Raw genomic sequence first — 19,484 nt, forward strand, 5'->3', positions numbered from 1 at the left:
AGGAGTCCTTCTAGGTCAAGGAGTCCAGCTTCTTGAGGGCACCTCCCTTCCCCTAGGGCTGGCTTGGAAGGCAAGCATCACACCAGGCCTCCTTATTGGGTCGATCTTAATGTAATGGGCTTCCCTCTTGGGCTGAGTCTGGTAATTTTTCGGCGGGCTGTCCTCATTATGGATTAATGGGCCTGGCTTGGGCTTTAAATCTATTCATGGGCCAAATGAGAGGGGGATGCCTTCAACCTTCTTCATTTGCCAATCTGTTTTTTGGAGGGCATCCGTCAAGGCCTCCCGCCTGTCTGCTTTCTAGGGGGCACCTGCCAAGGTCGCCCGCCTGTCTGTTTTCAGAGGGCCACCCACCAAGAACGGTTGCCAGATTCTCTTGGGCCTCTTAAGATGTTACGGGCCTCTCGTTTCTTTCTTCTTTTTGGATTGTTTGGGCCTCTTTGGGTCAATCTATTTTTATGCACATCAATATATATATATATATATATATATATATATTTATGGGATAGTTACATTTTTTTTAAAAAAAACTTGGTACAATTACACGTAAATTTTCTATGGTTTGAAAAATTATATTTAATACATCTGATATTTATTTTTGTCTAACAAATAAGTTCTTCTGCTAGTCAAAATTCATCGAATCTTAATATTAATAAAAATGGATAAAAATCTATATTTGTCAGCTCCATACCAACTTTTGTACTTCGTCAATAAAATTACAAATATTAATTTTTTTTTTCAAACACTTCAACTTCAACTTCAACTTTTTTATTTTTTATTTTCAAACACTTTCAACTTTCAATATTACTTAACTACAAGTTATTCACACTACAAAGCAGAAATTATTACAAACACCCCTTAAGGCTCCAAACTCTTTATTTGGTAAAAAGATATTAGATTTGATTCTCATGTACTTATTGTTTGTCTACTTATATAATAATGTATAGTTTATTATCTGCGTTGCTGTGCTTGTAATGAAATTATTGTTGTACCTAATAGAATTCATCAATATGAGTGTATTTGTCTACTTATACATCATTTGTAGTTTATTGTTTTTTGTCCTTTCATTTATTATGAAATTATTGATGTATGAATAAAATTCAGATATGTGGATGTTTGTCTACTTACATAATTAGTTGTAATTCATTATCTTAAAAGCTTTGTTTGTCATAAAATTATTAATGTACTTTGATAGGATCCACTTGTTTATATAAAAGATTGACAAGATTTGATTTCTTATTTTAATATACGTATGTCTTGTATTAATCTCAAGAGCACATATTTGTAGATATGTCACAATATTTATTTGATGCACGCTTATAATTAAATTACAAAAGTTCGAAAATGAGAATCATATCATTTTAGAATATTTCCTTCCTTGTAAGTAAATGGCTTTTACTTTTATTATGCATAATAACACATGGAGTTTTACATAAGAAAGTAAATCTTTTTGCACTTCAAATACTGAAAATTGAAAACGAAAACATAAACAAAAGGCTAAATGATGGGATGAATAATTTCTTTTTTTCAAGCTCGATAATAATTCAAACAAATTCGACACCATTTGTTGACGTCGCTGTCTCCATAACCTGAAAAGTCTGACTCTAGTAGGCAAGTCAAATTTTCAAGATTAGCTAACAGCAGAGATATTATGTTTTGCAAACCGGAAAGACAATAGTATCATGAACCTAAATTAACAAGCAGCAAACACATAAATGTCAACCGTAATTCGGTCACACAAAGGGGTAAAGAAATCATCCCATGTTTTTGCCAGAAATGTAATAGACTTCAAGTCCTCACATACATATCCAACGACTCATAAACGCCACTGAGGTATTACCTAACTGGGTAGCATGAATTTTCCGAAAAGAAAAAGCTGAGGAGCGCTGTGCAAGTCAAAACAGATGGAAACAGAAACGAATGACTTATCTATTCACTCTTTCAACGAAAGACGAGCATTTTGGACCTTCACTGAGAGCTTCAACTTCTGGTCTTCAATGTCTCTAAAAAGTGCAAGTAGAATCGCACGATATACTTCACACCTTTGATTTGTCCGTTCCAACTCGGTGCTTAGTTCACGAATTTTCTTATCCTTCTCTTCCTGCATAGATTAAAATAGCATTAGGATTCGCAACATGTTAGAGATTATGCAATTCCATGAAGGAAAACTCTCTCTTTAAATTGCAGTGATGGGTTGCTAGTATGTTGTGTCCGACTAAAGAACCATATATAAATATGTGTGTGTGTGTATGTACTGGAAGGAAGGAAATGAGATTATTTTGGGAAGTAAAAGCTTTAGAGTAGCAACTGACAATCTTTTAAGCCCATTCATTGAACCGAACATCTTCGAGGCTTAGGCTAACTGTTAGAAAAACGTACAGATGCAGCTTAATCCACCTCTTTACACAACTTAGCCAGATGTAACTAATGTTAGTGCTTATTTATAGATAATTAAATATCCATTTAATGTATATTGTTCTTTTTATGAACTATAACTTAGTACTGGAGTAGGCTATTTTTCTGCAAAGTACCTCGAGTTGTTTGTCATAAGAACCTTATAACGTCTTCACCGCTAGATATAGAAAGGAGACATTACGAATGGTCTTTTTCTGGGACATGATTTCTGATTCCATGTACTATAATCTTAGTAACAAGTCCTGGGACATCAATTCCCATTTCAGGTCATATGTTCCAAGTAGGAACTTGATATCTACAGTGCAATATTTAATGAACTGAGGAGGTTAGTTCATTAATAACGGCAACAAATAGCAACAAAAAGGTTTGGGGTAAGAAAGCCACGAGATTTACAGTGTGTGACCTTTGATTCCACATGATTTGAGGGCAGCTTTGCATGAGGGATCGTGCATCCTTTCTGTCAAGGTCAGTTTATGATTTGGTTCATATTACTTGTTTGAGTAGTTCTTTTGGTTTTCGGTAATTTAGACTTGTTGGGCAGTTCATCTGGTTAAGTAACTTAAACAAGTTACAGGATCCATAAATGTCATAAGTGCAGAATATTTTTTCATAATTTCAGACAGGAAAATCAGAAGTTTGAGCCATTATAACATTCTGAAGTCTTAAATCCTGATAGTCTTATACTCATCATAAGGGACATCTTGATACCTTTACATAATCATGTAATTTATGTACAGAAGTCTCCACCAGCTTTAAAGGTTTCTTGTTTGTTTCTTTTCTCTAGTCTTTTAACCTTTCCAGTTCCCGCCAGATGCATTTCCATCATTTGATTTACATTGTTTCCGGAAAACCTAACTATTCAACCCAATTTATATTTTCTCAAGGAAGCTATTTAAGCGTCAATTCTAAGTCACAAAGAACTATTCTTACATCCCTGAAGTGGGAACATGCCACTTACCTGAGAAATCAAAATCCCTTCATTAATAATAATTCATAATTTCATAGCCAATAGACAACTTCGACCCAAGAGTAGCTAATGAAGGCGCCTAGCATTATTTTTCATCACCTTAATTCACTATCCTGTTTTGTGTTCAAGTTCTCAGCCAAATATTTAGTTACCAATCTTGTCCACCAAGAGTAATTAACAGATAAAGCAAGATCTTTGTCCCGTTGCATTAAAGCGCTAGGGTAAACTTTACAAGGCTAATTAATTTGTATTTACAAGATTAAGTAGATCCATCTCCATACTAGCATGTTAGCTGAAGTCAAAGTGTTAAGGCATTTCTTACTCGCCCAAAGAAACAGCTATCCTGACCTCCCGTGGCCCTTGTGATCTACACATATAAGGATTAAGATTATAAAATTCTGTGTAAGATTAGCTATTGATTATTTTCCCATTGGAACTTCCACCATTCTCAAATGTTGATACGGTTGCAACTAGGAGCAGTCAAGGTGCACAATCATGATTACCTCATCTAGTAACTCTAGCACATTAGACAGACTGCCAATTAGATAATTTCTTGCCCAACCAATTCTAAAAGTCACGCTATGAGCATGCAGGATATGGAAATTTGCATGCCAAGCAAGGATGTCCACAACTTCCTTAAATCTAAATTAATCAGGATTTCCGCATATGTGATTCTGTAGCTTCAGTGAGAAGGCACTTGGGTTGAAGTCCACAGTTGGAACCATATAGAGTATCTTATCACGCTTTCACTTAATCATAGATCAAGCAAAATGAAACAAGTGGAACAAAACTAAGTACCTATTTTCTTGAATTAAGAATATTAACAGACACTCAATATAATAAAGAAAACGGATAGCTTGAAGTATCTAACCCTTGATAAACATGATGCAGATTGGTTCTCAATTGCATGCATCTCCAGATTTCCTCCATTAGCTTCGCTTGTCCCCAGTGTGGTTCCTGAATTTTTGCATTTTGCAGCAGAAACTCGTTTTGAAGCTTCTTGCAGAGCACTCATTGCCACATTGTAAACATGTATAGATTTCGCACCTTCTTCCACATACTTTACAGCCTCTTGGCGTAAATTATTATGGCGAATAATTGGAGAATCCTGAGAATTGCTAGGCAACCCAAAAGCAGAATCAGGTTCGGATTCTCCAACACCAGTCTTTGCATTTCTTGTCCAGCGTTTCAGAACATACTCAGGAGGGAGCATAAGCACATTTTTTGCTCTGAAAACTGAGAGTACATGCCTACAAATAATACCTGAGAACTCAAACATTCGACAACTACAAGTAGCTTTCATCTCAAATGCGTTGAACCTAACTGTGTGAGCTTTGTGCTCTTCACCAAATTTGGCAACCCGATATGTGATTACTGTACCAGAGTCATCCACTATAGTTGCAGGATTAGCAAGAGTTTCAACCAGTTCCCCTTGAAATTTCATGAATATCCTCCTAGTATAAAGATTAGCAGCTTGCTTTTCCATAGGGGATGGTGTCTTCAGAACTGGTGTAGTATTAGAAGTATCAAAATCATCCTTCAATTCCTTTTCATGCCAACTCGAAATGGTCTTTTCATACTGTTTAATTAACAACTGTATGGTGGTGGAGGTACTCAAAAGCCCATCAAAGAACAAACTTAAGGCATCATTGTGCTCCACTGTGGATAATTCCCCAAAGAACACATCTCTCAGATAAATTGGAACCCATTGATCACGAATATTATATAAAGACTGAAGCCATTCATTATCCATCAAGTAGTATCTACTCAAGAGGGTTGCCCAACAAGACTCAAACTCCTCGACTGTGTCGGCTTCATTGACGCACTTTTGGAACTCAAAATCAAAAGTAGAATTTGTTTGATATACATTAGACAACTTGTCCTGTGTCTGTCTGAATATGCTCCATCTACAAAAACGACTGCGTGCTTCTGGAAGAACTTGTGCCACAGCCATCTGAATGAGTCGATCAGGATCACAAGTGATCGAGACAGGGCTTCGTCCAGACATTGCTCGAAGCCATGTTTGGAGCAGCCAAATGAAAGAGCTATCAGATTCATTCAAAAGCAATGCACAGCCAAAGAGGACAGGCTGAGCATGATGGTTTATGCCCGTGAAAGTGATAAATGGTATCTTAGAACGGTTTGTCCGATATGACGTATCAACTCTAACAGTGTCCCAAAAATAGCTATAATTTGCCCGGGAAGTCGCATCGGTCCAAAACACATTTCCACAGTGCTCACTATCACCCTCAGTTGCATAAAAGAAACCGGGATTCTCAGCCTGCATTCTTTTCAGATAATCCAGCAAATATTGGACCCCTGGTCCGAGGTTTCTCTGCCTATTACTGCTATTGTTCATTGTACCTATCTGTAAGAAATTCCGCTGCAACAAGCACCAAATGTCCCTTAAAGCACTGGTTACCCAATGATATACGGCCAGAATTTTATTCTTAATTCATCCTTGTACATCCAACAACATAAACAATAAACTCCATAATCCTTGCTTGCATATGAATTTATATCCAATCATCATCACAAACAAAAAAGGAAGAGGAGCTGGGCGAAACCACAAAAGAACACCACTATCTTCACAATTATCAACAGGAAAAACCCTACAATAATAATGTTCCAAAAACGCGCTAAAAACTAGAAATATCAAGAACAGCGAATCAGAAGAAGAAAAATTGCAGCCAAATCAATGGTTAGGTGCAAATTCACGCCGCTCAGAAACGGATTCACGCCCAAATTGAAGAAGAAAACTCAAATTATAGCGAAGGAGTAGCTGAAATTCAGTATATTCTTGACGAGGAAGAAGAAGAAGAACTAGAGTGAACGTACGAGATGGGGCAGCAGTTAAGAACCCAGGAACTTTGATTTGATCGCAGGCCGACGGTCGGAAGTGTCCGTCCCGGAAATTCTTGTAAGAGGATGTTTGCTGAGCTTGTAGAATCTTCCATTAATTGGATTATGAATGCAGATTAAGTGGCCGTTTCGCAGATTATTTTTTTAACTTTTAGTACATTTTAATTGTTTGATCTAATTATGTGCTTTATCGATTAAATAATTTTTTCTTTCAAAATATATTGATAGTTTTGAATTAACCTATATGTTATTATTGGGAAAAATACAAGAAACCTCTTTGTGATATCACAAATAAGTAAATTACCCTTTTATGAAAAATTAAATAGTGATTTACCTTCCTATATTTTTTGAAATACAATAATTTATCCCCTATAATTTTTAAAAATGAAGCAATTTACCTCCCTATAAAAGAATTTATTGAAAGGTGACGTACTGTGGTTTATTAAGAATTCACAAAAAACGTTAAAAATTATGGATATGAGTGGATACTTTCTCTTAAGTTTTGTGAATATATATATACCTTTAAGAGGTGAACACTGCCACAAAATGTCAGACATTTTTTGTAATCCGAGCAGCTACGGAATTTCGAAATAGGGTGAATAGTAATTTAGCCCATGTGATATTAAAAATGAGTATATTATTCTCTTATGAAAAAATATAGTAATTTATTTTCTTGTGCTTTTTAAAATGAAGTATTTACCTCATTATACAGGGAGGTATATTGCTTTATTTTAAAAATTATAGGGGGGTAAATTGTTATATTTTAAAAAATACAGAGAGATAAATCACTATTTATTTTTTTATAAGGGGATAATTTGCTCATTTGCATATCACAAAGAGGTTGTTCATATTTTTCCATATTGAAGTACTTTCTGATAAAAAATTCTACCAAATTTCCTTCATATGTCATGAAAATAAAATTTCAACACAAAATTAATTTATAGTTCAAGGAATGAAACAAATAAAAAGTAATAATTGAATGTAGAAAAGGGAAAGAATAAAATATCACCTGTGTTTGAGGACTTTGTTGGCTTTGATCCTTCATCTAAGAGTGTGTTCAATTGGGGTGAAAAATAGGAGTATAAAAAAAGTGGAAGTAATAATGAATGTATAAGAGATAATTTGGTGTTTAGTTAGGAGGAATAAATGGAGTTAGGTAAAATTTAATGTATATGAAATCCCTCCGGAGTCCAATTTTGTTTCCGTTTAAAATTAGGATGAAAAGTGGAAACATAAGACTAAAAAGATAAAAAAATACAATCTTTATTTTTATTTACTCTATTATCTATATATATAATTTTTCTCCAAAGTTGTTTTTGGTATCAACAAAGGGTCTGACGTTTGAACTCGAAATCATTAGTTGAAAATATTGTTAGTAATATTTATTTTATTTAAACTAAACAGTTTAAAATAAATGAACAATACTCATTTTAATGAATATTTTTATTAATAAAAAATAGGGATAGTTACACTTCTCTCTCTTGAGGTTTGGTTCAATTACATATAGACCTTTGTGGTTTGAGAAATTACATTTAGCACCCCCAATGTTTACTTTTGTCTAGCAAATAAGTTCCCTCCTAAATCAAAATTCATTGAATTTGCTGATATTAAGAAAAAAATTGAATGAAAATTGATATTTACTCTTGATTGACTTAAAGCTGACTTATTACATGTCAAATAATTTTTTCGGACTAAACCACCATTATAACGTGAAATATACCTCCTCACATGCATTAATGAGTGATGACATATGAGAGTAATTTGATCATAAAAAAATTTATTTCACTTGCTACAAGTTAGAAATAAGTCAATCGGGAGGTAAATATAGATATTTTTTTCTGATTTTTTTGTTAATATCAACAAATTTTGTGGAGTTTGATCAATAGAGGGAGTTATTATTTGTTAGATAGAAGCAAATGTCAAGGGTGCTAGATGTAATTTCTCAAACCACAAGGAGTATATGTACACCAGGGGACTGGAGTTTAATTATCCCTAAAAAATATTCTTATTCATATTTGATAAATATTTTTATTAATGAAGTTTTTAAATTTTTGATATAATAAAATTATATTAGTATAATACTAATTTATTTATTTTCTAATACAAAAAGGAGACAATGGTAATTCAGTAAAATTACAAAAAATAGTATTTTCTTTTCAATTTACTTTTCTCGTACCAAACAAAAGAAGTATTCGAAATTTACTCCTGTCCCAATCATATCGAACAACTTGAAAGAAAACTATTATTTTTTTCCTCCTCTTCGCTCTTTCACTTTTCTTTTCCTCACGCTTGAACCAAACAAAGTCTAAAAGATTGCACAGATAATATGTAAAAGTCCTAGATCAAGTGAAGGTTCTCCTCCTAAACTACAAATCTGTCTGCGACCCAAATACACCACCTCACGAGCCTGAAGAGAACGCCCCTCGAAGATCCTGATGTTAGGTTGAAGCCACAGACCCCAGCAAATGGAGAGGAAGAAAGCAAAGTCCTAAGAATCAAGTCACTGATGAACACTCTACAGCCCTACCGCACTCCTTTACCTGCCTCAAGAGAGATAAGTGACCATGGCAGGTTGGGAAGAGCCCATACTAGACAGGCAAAAGTGCACGATACGAGCAAGTGTCCCTCTATTGTTGTAGATTGTCCGTCCCCTATGCGCCAACGAACTCCAGCTGCCAACAAAGCGAACGCCAAGTATACGAAAGCGATGAGTCAATTGTAGCAACAAAGATGTTCGATCCTGGAAAATAATGCTACCTAAGGACCTGATGGAAGAGTGCGTCCGGGTGCATCGTGACTCTCCATGCTTGTTTAGCCAACATGGCTAAATTATATTCCTTTAATCTTCGAAAGCTTAGACCTCCCTCCTTTTGTTTCGGCATAGCTTGCTCCAAGAGACCCAATGAATTTTCGAACCAAGTTCACTATACCAAAAGAACCTGCCGGTCATGCCTTCAATCTCTGCCAAGATAGCATCTGGAATACTAAAACAACCCATAACATCGACTGAAATAGCTTGGATTACTGTCTTGATTAAAACTGCTCTACCTGCTGGGATAGTTTCTTAACTCCTAATTATTCAATTTCTTCTAAATTCTTTCTTTAATAGCAGAGAAAACTTCACTCTTGGACTTACCAATAACTGTGGGGAGCCCCAAATATTTTTCATGTTTAAGTACTACCTATATACCCAGGGAACCCGCCAACTCTACTCTCAGACCGGATGCAATGCTCCTTCTAAGCACCATTTGGAGATTAATCCCAAGTCCAGATGCTGCTTCAAATTGGTTTAAGATATTCTGCACACAGTGCATGGCCTCCGTTATTGCTTGACAAAAAAATGAGTGTGTCATTTGCAAATAAAAAATGCGAGATTCATGGTGCTAGGTGCGAGATCGAAAATCTTTCTAATTGACCGTGACCTTCTGCTCTACGTATCAAGCTGAAAGTTTCAGCACAAAACAAGTAGAGGTAAGGAGATAAAGGGTCTCCTTGCTAAAGGCCTCTACTTGGCTGAATATGGCCAAATTGAGCACCGTTAAGCAGAAAAGAATACGCAACAGAGTTAACACAAAGCAAAATCAATGACACAATCTTTGGATGGAAACCTATTCTAAGAAGCACTCTCTCAAGAAAAACTCATTCCACTCTGATCCGGGTCGAAATTAGCGATCTCCTGAGACGATCTCACTGCAGATAATCTAACTCTTCCTAGATCAGATTTTGGGTTCCCTGAGAATAAAACACGAACCGTGAGCTCGTCGGGCACGTCCCCGACAATGACCATACGACGCTCAAGTTAGGTTGATCGAGAGAAATGTATGCGATCTCAAAGTTCTATCTCAATAAATGGGCAACAGTTACCTCAACAACGGCGTTTCGGGGTCTATTTATAGGCATAGCTGGATACTGTTGACTGGGCCACGTGGCCTTATCCCGCTGGCTTGCGTTCTGATCAAACGGCTGTCATTATTCGGGTCTTCGGTCGGTTTGTGCGATCCGGATCGGGTCCTTCGCGACCCGCCCGTTACAAAAAGGCGCGGACCCTGATCGCGAAATGACTTTAATGCCCTTAATGAAGGGTAGTTTAGTCTTTTTGCAGGGGTTACATGTGTATACCCATCATTACTCCCCCACTTTTTCAAAGTGCACGACCGTGGCCTTTGAAGAAGTCGAACCGTCGCATCCGTCGATCGGCTACCCAGGTGGACACGTGGCGACATCTCATCGATTTGTCCTTCGGCGCGCATCTCAAGAGGGGCTCGTCTATAAATACACCAGCCATTCAAACCTTTTCGCCTGCCCCACATATAGACTTTCTGCGACCCTTATTCGCAACCTAAAGTTCGCATTCGATCTGCAGCTTCCAGAGCCATCCTGTTCTAAGGTACGATGTCTTCCAGCTCTAATTCGAACTCTAAGTCGCACCCTGGTTCGGGGTCTTCTACGTCCTCTTCTGAGTCTGCATCTGGGTCCACGTCTAGGTCTATGTTTGGGTCCGCATCTAGGTCCACGTCTAGGTCTTCTCACGGGTCTTTCTCTACCTCTCCAAAAAGGAACAAAAAGTTTCCTATTTCGAAACTTGCTGATGAGCATGCTGGCCCGTCAACTCTTGCAAAATTCCAAGATAGGCTCGCCAAAAACCCTTGGGAAGCCGTAGTGAGTAACGTTAGGATGCCTGTTCTTAAGATTTGGGAGAAATATCACATTCCGTCTGATTATGACATTATCATTCCTGCCACTTTTGATCGCATGCATCGTCCTCCCGAGGGTTTTAGTGCTTTTTCTATCAAACACCTCGATGTTGGACTGCGATTTCCTTTGGTTCCCCCAATAGCCTCGATTTTGAATAAACTAGGGTTATGCCCTATGCAGCTCTCCCCCAATTCTATTACTCACATCGTCTTTTTTGTTGTAATAATGCAATTCCTAGGTATAGAACCCAGTTTTGATAATTTTTGGAGCTTGTATTCTTTCACCACTTCGAAACAATCTGATAGTAGAGGCTTCTTTTATCTTTCGGCCAGACCCGAATGCGGGTATCTGAGCGCCCTGAAGTCGAATGTAGGGGTTTGGTTAGATCGCTATATTTTCATTCGATCTCCTAGAGGTGTCTGACCCTTTAAGAACGAAAGGACCAAGTATAAACCTATTCCGAAAACTAGTGGAGGGGGGCTGGAGGGCGATCAGATAACTAGCCTAACGGCTTATAAATACGACACCATGAAGCTTCTCTCTGAGAAGGTTTTGCAACTTTCTGGGCTCTCTCCAGCGTCCCTCCACATTGAAGAGTCCTTAGGTGATTCTCTTTTCTATCATTGTTTTCATCATTCTGTTCGAACTTGCTGACACGCTTTGGCTTTTCTTACAGATAGCATAATCATGAGTTTGCGCAATACTCTATGGATGAAGGCAGCCGCAAACAAAGTGGTCAAGGCCAAAGCCAAGGGGAAGCAGGTCGCTCCTGCTAAGGATCTTCCTACTAAGGACCTTCCACCTAAGGATCTTCCTCCTGCGCCCATTCCTCCGCGAGCCCGTGTGCCAGCGAGTCCCACTAATCGTCAGCCTATCCCGGTTGATAGTGAAGAGACTCCTTCCCAACCCCTCCTCAGATATAACTCCAGCGACCTCGAGCTGAACTTAGACACTATCAGTGGAGACCAGGGGGGGAGTTTGAGAGGCTAGATCGCGATGGTGGGGAGAAGTCGAAGAAAAGAAAGCGGTCCTCGCAAAAACACGGGCAGGGGAAGCTTCAAAGGGGAAGGAGCTGGTGGATCCTTCCAGTTCTTCAAAATCCAAATCCCAACGGCCTAAGACTCTGAGCAAGATGGCTCGGGAAGCTGTAGACAAATCCAGCCAAGAGGGCGAGCGAGACAGGTTCCTGAGGTTGGAGCAGCTCACTTTACACTGGGAGGAGACTCGGGAATTTGTAAGGGGTCCTCAGTCACAGTCTGGTGCGCCTTAGGGAGACGCGACACCTTTAAGGTGGGATAGCGCCTCCAGCACGGTGCTTTTTGCTGAAGCGGGGGGAGAACCTTTCGATCTGTACAATTCAATGACCTCCCTCCGCGACCAGAGCTCCATGGTGACGAACAACCCTGTTCGGATCGAGCAATACGGGGCTCATGCCATGCTGCAGGTAATCTTTTGTTCTTGGACCGACTTGCATGTTCGAACTCGAATAACTTTCCGTGATTTTGCAGGGCTTAACATTTCTTCGGAGCTTGTCCCTAAAGTGCAAATCCTATCGCAAGAACTACATCATGACTGATAGGAAGGTGAAGGAGCTCCAAGCCCAGCTGGCAGAACGGGATAACCAGGAGCTGAAGCACGCAGACGAACTGCTGGCCTATGCGGAAAAGATCAAGCATTTGGAGGGCCAACTTGACGTCGCCAAGAAGGAGAAGGAGATTGCCTTATCTGAGAGGGATGTTGCTTTGGCTGAAGGCAAGAAAGAAGGGTTCGATACCGGCCGGGAGGCTGGACTGGCCGAAGTCCATACGCGAGGTTTCGAGGAAGGCCAGTCCGGTCGCATCACCCTGGGAGAACACCAAAAACTTCTGGCTGGTTCTCGAATGGCAGCCATCCACGATTTCCTAAAGACGGACACTTTCACGACTGGCTTGGAACTCAAATCTACTGACTCGTTCGCCAAGGGTTACAAGACCTGCGAATTCCAAATTGAGAAACTTGGCGGATTCCAAGAGTCCTTTGATCGCAGCCAGTTGGATATCACTCTCGATGGCGATCTTCAACCTTATCCCCCCGACCCCGAACTGAAGGATGACGAGTTCATGGCCTTGCGTGCAGAGCTAGAAGCTGAGGCTGAGGACAAAGATGATGATGGTGATGCTGCCTGACCTCCTCCCTTTTTCGATAGGATTTTTGAGCCTTTTTTGTATGACCCTTTTTTCTCCCTGATATATCGAGCATACTGACTTGTACATTTAGGGGAATTGGCTTGTGGGGCATAGAAAGAACTTGTACATGAAAATTCATCAATGAAATCATTTTTTGTCCTCTGGCGTGTTTGCTTCCTCTTGTTTCCTTTACTGCTTTTATTCATTTGAAGATTGCATCTCTTCTCCTGTAACAAACTCAACATATTTCTGTTCGCATAAGAAAACGCCTCTTTTTCAGTTAGAAGGAAGGATGCGTCTTCTCCAGATTGCGTTTATCTGGATATGTCTTTTTCAAATCGCACAATTGGACGCATCTTTTTCAGTTTACGTTTAATTTGGATGCGTCTTTTTCAGATCGCACAATTGGACGCGTCTTTTTCAGTTCGCGTTTATCTGGATGCGTCTTTTTCAGATCACATAGTTGGACGCGTCTTTTTCAGTTCGCGTTTATCTGGATGCGTCTTTTTCAGATCGCATAGTTGGACGCGTCTTTTTCAGTTCGCGTTTATCTGGATGCGTCTTTTTCAGATCGCATAGTTGGACGCGTCTTTTTCAATTCGCGTTTATCTGGATGTGTCTTTTTCAGATCACATAATTGGATGCGTCTTTCTCAGTTCGCGTTAATTTGGATGCGTCTTTTCCAGATCGCATAGTTGGACGCGTCTTTTTCAGTTCGCATTTATCTGGATGTTTCTTTTTCAGATCACATAATTGGACGCGTCTTTCTCAGTTCGCGTTAAATTTAGACGACGTTGCTAGTAGATAACGATAAAAGCATAGAAATGTGCATATACAAAGATAAGTATGAAAATGTATGCAGTTTTATAAATTGCTTCCGGGAAATTACAGTTGATACAAGTTTTTTCCAATCATTGACATGTGCAGTAATGACTATGCCCAATATACAAGGTACGATCTTCCTAACCTTTACATAATTGGTGGCCTTTCACAGGCTCCTGAATGCGATCTCCTTGGGGTTGATGGCCCTTCACAGGCTCCTGAACGTGATCTCCTTGGGGTTGGTAGCCTTTCACAGGCTCCTGAATGCGATCTCCTTGAAGTTGATGGCCTTTCATAGGTTCCTGAATGCGATCTCCTTGAGGTTGATGGCCTTTCACAGGCTCCTGAACGCGATCTCCTTGGGGTTGATAGCTTTTCACAGGCTCCTGAACGCGATCTCCTTGGGGTTGGTGGCCTTTCACAGGCTCCTGAATGCGATCTCCTTGAAGTTGATGGCCTTTCACAGGCTCCTGAATGCGATCTCCTTGAGGTTGATGGCCTTTTACAGGCTCCTGAACGCGATCTCCTTGGGGTTGATGGCCTTTCACAGGCTCCTGAACGCGATCTCCTTGGGGTTGATGGCCTTTCATAGGCTCCTGAATGCGATCTCCTTGAGGTTGATGGCCTTTCACAGGCTCCTGAACGCGATCTCCTTGGGGTTGATGGCCTTTCACAGGCTCTTGAATGCGACTTCTTCATTGTTCACGCGTAGAACTTCTTCAGGTTCTGTATATTCCATGGGCGCGGCAAGTCTCGACCCTGCATGTCTTGCAGCCTGTATGTACCCTTCTTTCTGATCTCGGTTACCTTGTATTGTCCCTCCCATGGCGGCTCTAACTTTCCTACGTGCTTGGAGACTTCTACTTTTTCAACACGAGATCTCCTACTTGTAGTTGGCGTGGTCGAATCTTGCGATCATGGCTCTTCATCATCAATCCCTTATGGTGCAGAATTCGGGCGTACGCAACCTCTCTCTTTTCTTCAATTACCGTGAGGTCGAAGCTTCACTCATCTCGGTTAGCTTCAGGATCATACTGCATAATTCTCTGCGACTCCTCCCCAATTTCTGCTGGAATGATAGCCTCTGTCCCGTATACTAGGCAGAAAGGGGTCTCACCCGTGGCAGATCGCGGCGTTGTGCGATAAGCCCACAGAACTCCCGGTAGCTCGTCAACCCACGATCCCTTGTTTTCGAGGTGTGTCTTCAAGTGCTGCAAGATCGTCCGGTTAGTCACTTCGGTTTGTCCATTCGCTTGAGGGTTCGCGACTGCAGTGAAGTGCTGTGCAATCTTTAGCTCCTTGCACCATTCTATAGTCTTTCTCCCTTGAAACTGGCTGCCATTATCAGATATTAGTATTCTAGGTATCCCTGCAAATAATGTTTTTCCAGATGAAGTTGATGACTTCCTTCTCGGATATCTTGGCCACTGCTTCCGCTTCGACCCACTAGGAAAAATATTCGACTGCCACAATGATGAATTTCTTCTGAGCTTGTGCGGGTGGAAAAGGTCCGACAATGTCGATTCCCCACTGGTCGAATGGACATGCTATTCTGATAAGCTCCATTGGGGTCGCCGCTGGTGTATCAGGGAGGCGTATTTTTGGCAGCTCTCGCATTTTCTCACCAGGTCTTTGGAATCTTTGACTAAAGTGGGCCAGAAATATCCCTGTCGCATGATTTTTTGTGCTAGCGATCTCGCGCCCGAGTGATTTCCGCAACTTCCCTCATGGATTTCCCGCATCACATAAAGGGCTCTCTCCTCGTCTATACATTTCAAGAGGGGCCCATCCACTGTCCGTTTGTAGAGCTGGCCTGCTAGCAAGGTGAATCGGGTAGCTCGAAATTTGACTCTCTTCGCTGCAATGGGGTCGACGGGCAGGGTATCGTCCTCAAGATACTTCACAATTTCATCTTTCCATGCCCCCGTTTTTGAGACTACTTGCACCTCCATTCTGTTCGAAAGGGCCGATCGCTCGCGTACTAGGGCTGTGATTTTTCGATCCCGGATTCCATCCATCGCAGCTCCAAATTTAGATAAGGGATCTGCTTTGTCATTTTCTGCCCTAGGGACCTGCAAAATAGAACGCTTCTCGAATTTACCCATTAATCGCTGAACGATCTCTTTGTACGATGATATCGTCCTCTTCCTTGTTTCGTACGTTCCTTCGATCTGTAGGGCAATCGATTGGGAGTCTGTGAAGACCTCCAGATCCCGGGCACCGGCTTCATGTGCGAGCTCTAGACCCAGTATGAGTGCCTCATACTCTGCCTCATTGTTCATCACCGGGAAAGATAACCGAGCTGCAACTTCGATCTCTACGCCCTTTGGCCCTTGAATTAATATGCCTGCTCCTCCATTATTCGCGTCAGAAGACCCATCGACATGTAGCATCCATTTCAAGCAAGGCTGTTCGACTGTTTCAGGCTCTTTCTGGTCGCTGGACAACTCCATCACAAAATCTGCCAGTACTTGCGCTTTCTGGGCTGTTCTAGGTTGATATTCAATTTCGTACTGCCCCAATTCGATCGCCCATTTGATCAACCTCCCGGAAGCTTCGGGTTGCTACATCACGTGTTTGAGAGGGTGGTTTGTCAGCACCACCACTTTGTGCGACTGGAAGTATGATCGTAGTTTTCGAGCCGTCACCACCAAAGCAAGAGCAAGCTTCTCCATTTCGGAATATCGGGACTCTGCCCCCTGGAGCATCTTGCTGACATAATAGACCGGGTTCTGGTTGCGTCCCTCTTCCCTTACCAACATGGAGCTGACCGCATTCTCGGATACCCCAAGGTACAGAAACAATGTCTCTCCTTCTTTCGGGTTTGCGAGCAGGGGGGGCTTGGTGAGATATTCCTTCAACTCCTGTAGCGCCTGATCGCATTCCGTGGTCCATGTGAAGTTTTTTGCTTTTCTCAAGATCTTGAAGAACGGTGAGCTTCTGTCTGCCGACCGGGATATGAATCTGCTCAGCGATGCGATCTTGCCCGTAAGCTTCTGCACTTCTTTGATCGAAGTCGGCGACCTCAAATTCATTATAGCTTGGATCTTTTCAGGGTTCGCCTCTATCCCACGTTCGCTAATCATGTAGCCTAAAAACTTTCCTCCTGTTACTCCGAAGGTACACTTGTCTGGGTTGAGCTTCATTCCATGCGACCTCATTATACTGAACGCCTGAGCAAGATCTTCCAAGTGATCCTGCGACCTCCTGCTTTTAACGAGCATGTCATCCACATATACTTCCATTGTCTTTCCCAAGAGATCACCGAACTTCTGATTTACGAGTCGCTGATACGTGGCGCCCGCATTTTTCAGCCCAAATGGCATCATGTTGTAGCAATAAATCCCCTTATCAGTGATGAACGAGGTCTTATCCCTGTCCTCCTTCGCCATGTGGATTTGATGATATCCCTGGTAAGCATCCATCATCGAAAACATTTCGAACCCGGTAGTACCATCAAGTCAATTCTCGGCAAGGGATATGGATCCTTCGGACATGCTTTGTTCAAATCTGTGAAATCAACACATATGCGCCATTTCCTTGAAGACTTGGGGACTAGCACAACGTTAGATAACCAATTTGTATATTGGATTTCAGACACGTACCCGACTCTGAGTAATTTTTCGACCTCTTACCTGATGATTTCATTCTTGTCGCTTCCGAACGACCTTTTCTTCTGTTGCACCGGTCGGGCTTTGGGGTCGACATTCAAGCGATAGACGATAACTTCTGGATCAATCCCCGTGAAGTCTAAGGGACTCCATGCAAATATATCAGCATTTTTCCTTAAAAATTCTATCACAGCCATCTCTCCCTCGTTCATATTTGCTCCTATCCGGGTCGTTTTGTCTGGCTCCTCTAGGACGAGCTGCACTGTCTTGTATTCCCCACTGGGTTTCAAATGTTCGGCTTCGTAGGGGTGTGGCTCAGCGTCTTTCTTGGTCTTGCTTTTCTTCTGGCTGTGTTCTCCCTTGAGTGACAGATTGTAGCATTTACGAGTTTCCCTCCGGTCACTAGTCAGCTCTCCCATCCCGTTCTCAGTTGGGAATTTCATCTTCATATGATAAGTAGAAACAACAGCTCTGAATAGATTTAAGCCAGGTCTACCCAAAATTACGTTGTATGCGAACAGGGTATCGACCACTAGAAACTTGACCATCAATGTCTTTCGCTTAGGCACCTCGCCCATTGATACCGGCAATTCGATCGTTCCCAACGATGCGGCCTCGCTACCTCCGAATCCGACCAAGGGGGTTCTCACGGGTTCGAGTCGGGCATTCTCCAACCCCATCTTGTCAATCACATTTTTGAATATGATGTCGGCTGAGCTTCCGCTGTCAATCAGCACCTTATGAATAGTGAAGTTAGCGATATCTAGCTTGACAACCATGGGGTCGTTCATGTCTTCACTTTCCTTGGGCCTGTCCGAGCTGTCAAATGGCTTCTTCTTCTTCGACCTTTTGGACGAACTCTCTTTCTCTGCCCGAGCTCATGGTCCTAGCGCATCTCTTTCTGGTCCTGCTCGAGTCGCCTGAGCTCGAGCCCCCTGCAATCGTGTATATCACCCCTTTGGTTGGCGCATTACTCCCGCCGGCTGGGGCCCATCAGTTCTCGAAAGGCCTGGGTTCCGATCTCGGCTCCTCGACCTGCTTCTCTTTCCTTCCCCACTGATTTTGCAATTTGGGGGATCGCGATCTCGGAAGTATCCCTGCCTGACTAGCCTCTTGATCTCATCTTTCAACTGAAAACACTCCTCGGTATTGTGACCCCTTTCTCAGTGAAACCTGCAATACTTGTCAGAAAATTTTTTGGAGGGGGTGTACCTCGTATGTCTAGGCCATTTCAAAACATCAGCATTTTCCACCATCATTAAAGCTTTTTCTCGCGACATGGCTAGCGGAGTGTAATTGTGGTATTTCAGTATATATTTGGGCTCCTTCTGTTTCTCCTATTTTTGCTTGTTGCCACCCCCTTCTCTATTCTCATAAGGTCGTCTGGGTACATGGTCGCGTTCCCTCCGTTCGGATTCTGTCATCGCGTTCATCTCTTTTTCATTGATGTATTTCTGCGCTAACGCCATCAACTGTTCGACGTCGCTGGGCGGGTCGCGTGCGAGAGCAGACGTGAAGGGACCCTTTCGCAGCCCATGGATGAGGATGCTCACCAGCATATCAATCCTCAATTCTTGCACCTCTAAAGTTTCATTGTTGAACGTTCCCATGAAGTTCTTCAAGGTCTCATCTTCTCTTTGCCGGATATTGAACAGGTGAGTTGCTGATCTCTTCTGTTTCTTCTTACTAGCGAAGTGAAAATTGAATTTCTGCACCAGCTGATCGTAAGATTCAATGCTCCCTCGGGGCAAATTTTTAAACCACTCTTGAGCCTTCCCCGTGAGTGTAGTCGCGAATAACTTTGCCATGATCGGAGCTGGCTGCCCATACAGATTCATCACCATTTCAAACGTGGTCACATATTCTTGCAGGTCTTTCATTCCGTCATATCTCCTTAAGTCGGGTACTCTGAAGCCCGGCTCAACTGTTTGAATGAGGATATCATTG

General features: G+C 41.5%; 2 protein-coding genes across 3 annotated transcripts; both read right to left on the reverse strand.

Annotated features, from left to right (window-relative positions):
* Positions 1–1,670: 1,670 nt before the first annotated feature.
* On the reverse strand, positions 1,671–6,378 carry FRS9 (FAR1-related sequence 9). Of its 2 annotated transcripts, none has more exons than XM_011080739.3 (3): positions 6,221–6,378; positions 4,254–5,765; positions 1,671–2,101 (listed from the first exon to the last, which is right to left on the reverse strand). In XM_011080739.3, exons 2-3 carry the CDS (start codon positions 5,739–5,741, stop codon positions 1,934–1,936), a joined length of 1,656 nt encoding a protein of 551 aa, XP_011079041.1. In that variant the 5' UTR covers positions 5,742–5,765; positions 6,221–6,378; the 3' UTR covers positions 1,671–1,933. The 2 variants fall into 2 exon arrangements, with proteins under 2 accessions (XP_011079041.1, XP_020549584.1); XM_020693925.2 differs by having other exon boundaries at positions 4,254–5,994.
* Positions 6,379–17,557: 11,179 nt separating this feature from the next.
* LOC148784359 (uncharacterized) lies at positions 17,558–18,328 on the reverse strand. Its single transcript, XM_088877156.1, has one exon. It carries the CDS (start codon positions 18,326–18,328, stop codon positions 17,558–17,560), a length of 771 nt encoding a protein of 256 aa, XP_088733282.1.
* Positions 18,329–19,484: the final 1,156 nt, after the last annotated feature.

Source organism: Sesamum indicum, linkage group LG13 (assembly GCF_026168435.1).
Source record: "Sesamum indicum cultivar Baizhima isolate 11 linkage group LG13, ASM2616843v1, whole genome shotgun sequence".
In the NCBI taxonomy this organism is placed as follows: domain Eukaryota; kingdom Viridiplantae; phylum Streptophyta; class Magnoliopsida; order Lamiales; family Pedaliaceae; genus Sesamum; species Sesamum indicum.

Bases quoted from the DNA above. Each gene is read 5' to 3' on its own strand.
- LOC148784359 (XM_088877156.1), bottom strand. From the start codon at position 18,328: ATGAACGACCCCATGGTTGTCAAGCTAGATATCGCTAACTTCACTATT.
- FRS9 (XM_011080739.3), bottom strand. From the start codon at position 5,741: ATGAACAATAGCAGTAATAGGCAGAGAAACCTCGGACCAGGGGTCCAA. The intron at 2,102-4,253 runs GTTAGATACTTC...TAATCTATGCAG, and splicing joins CTGCATCATGTTTATCAAGG to GAAGAGAAGGATAAGAAAAT.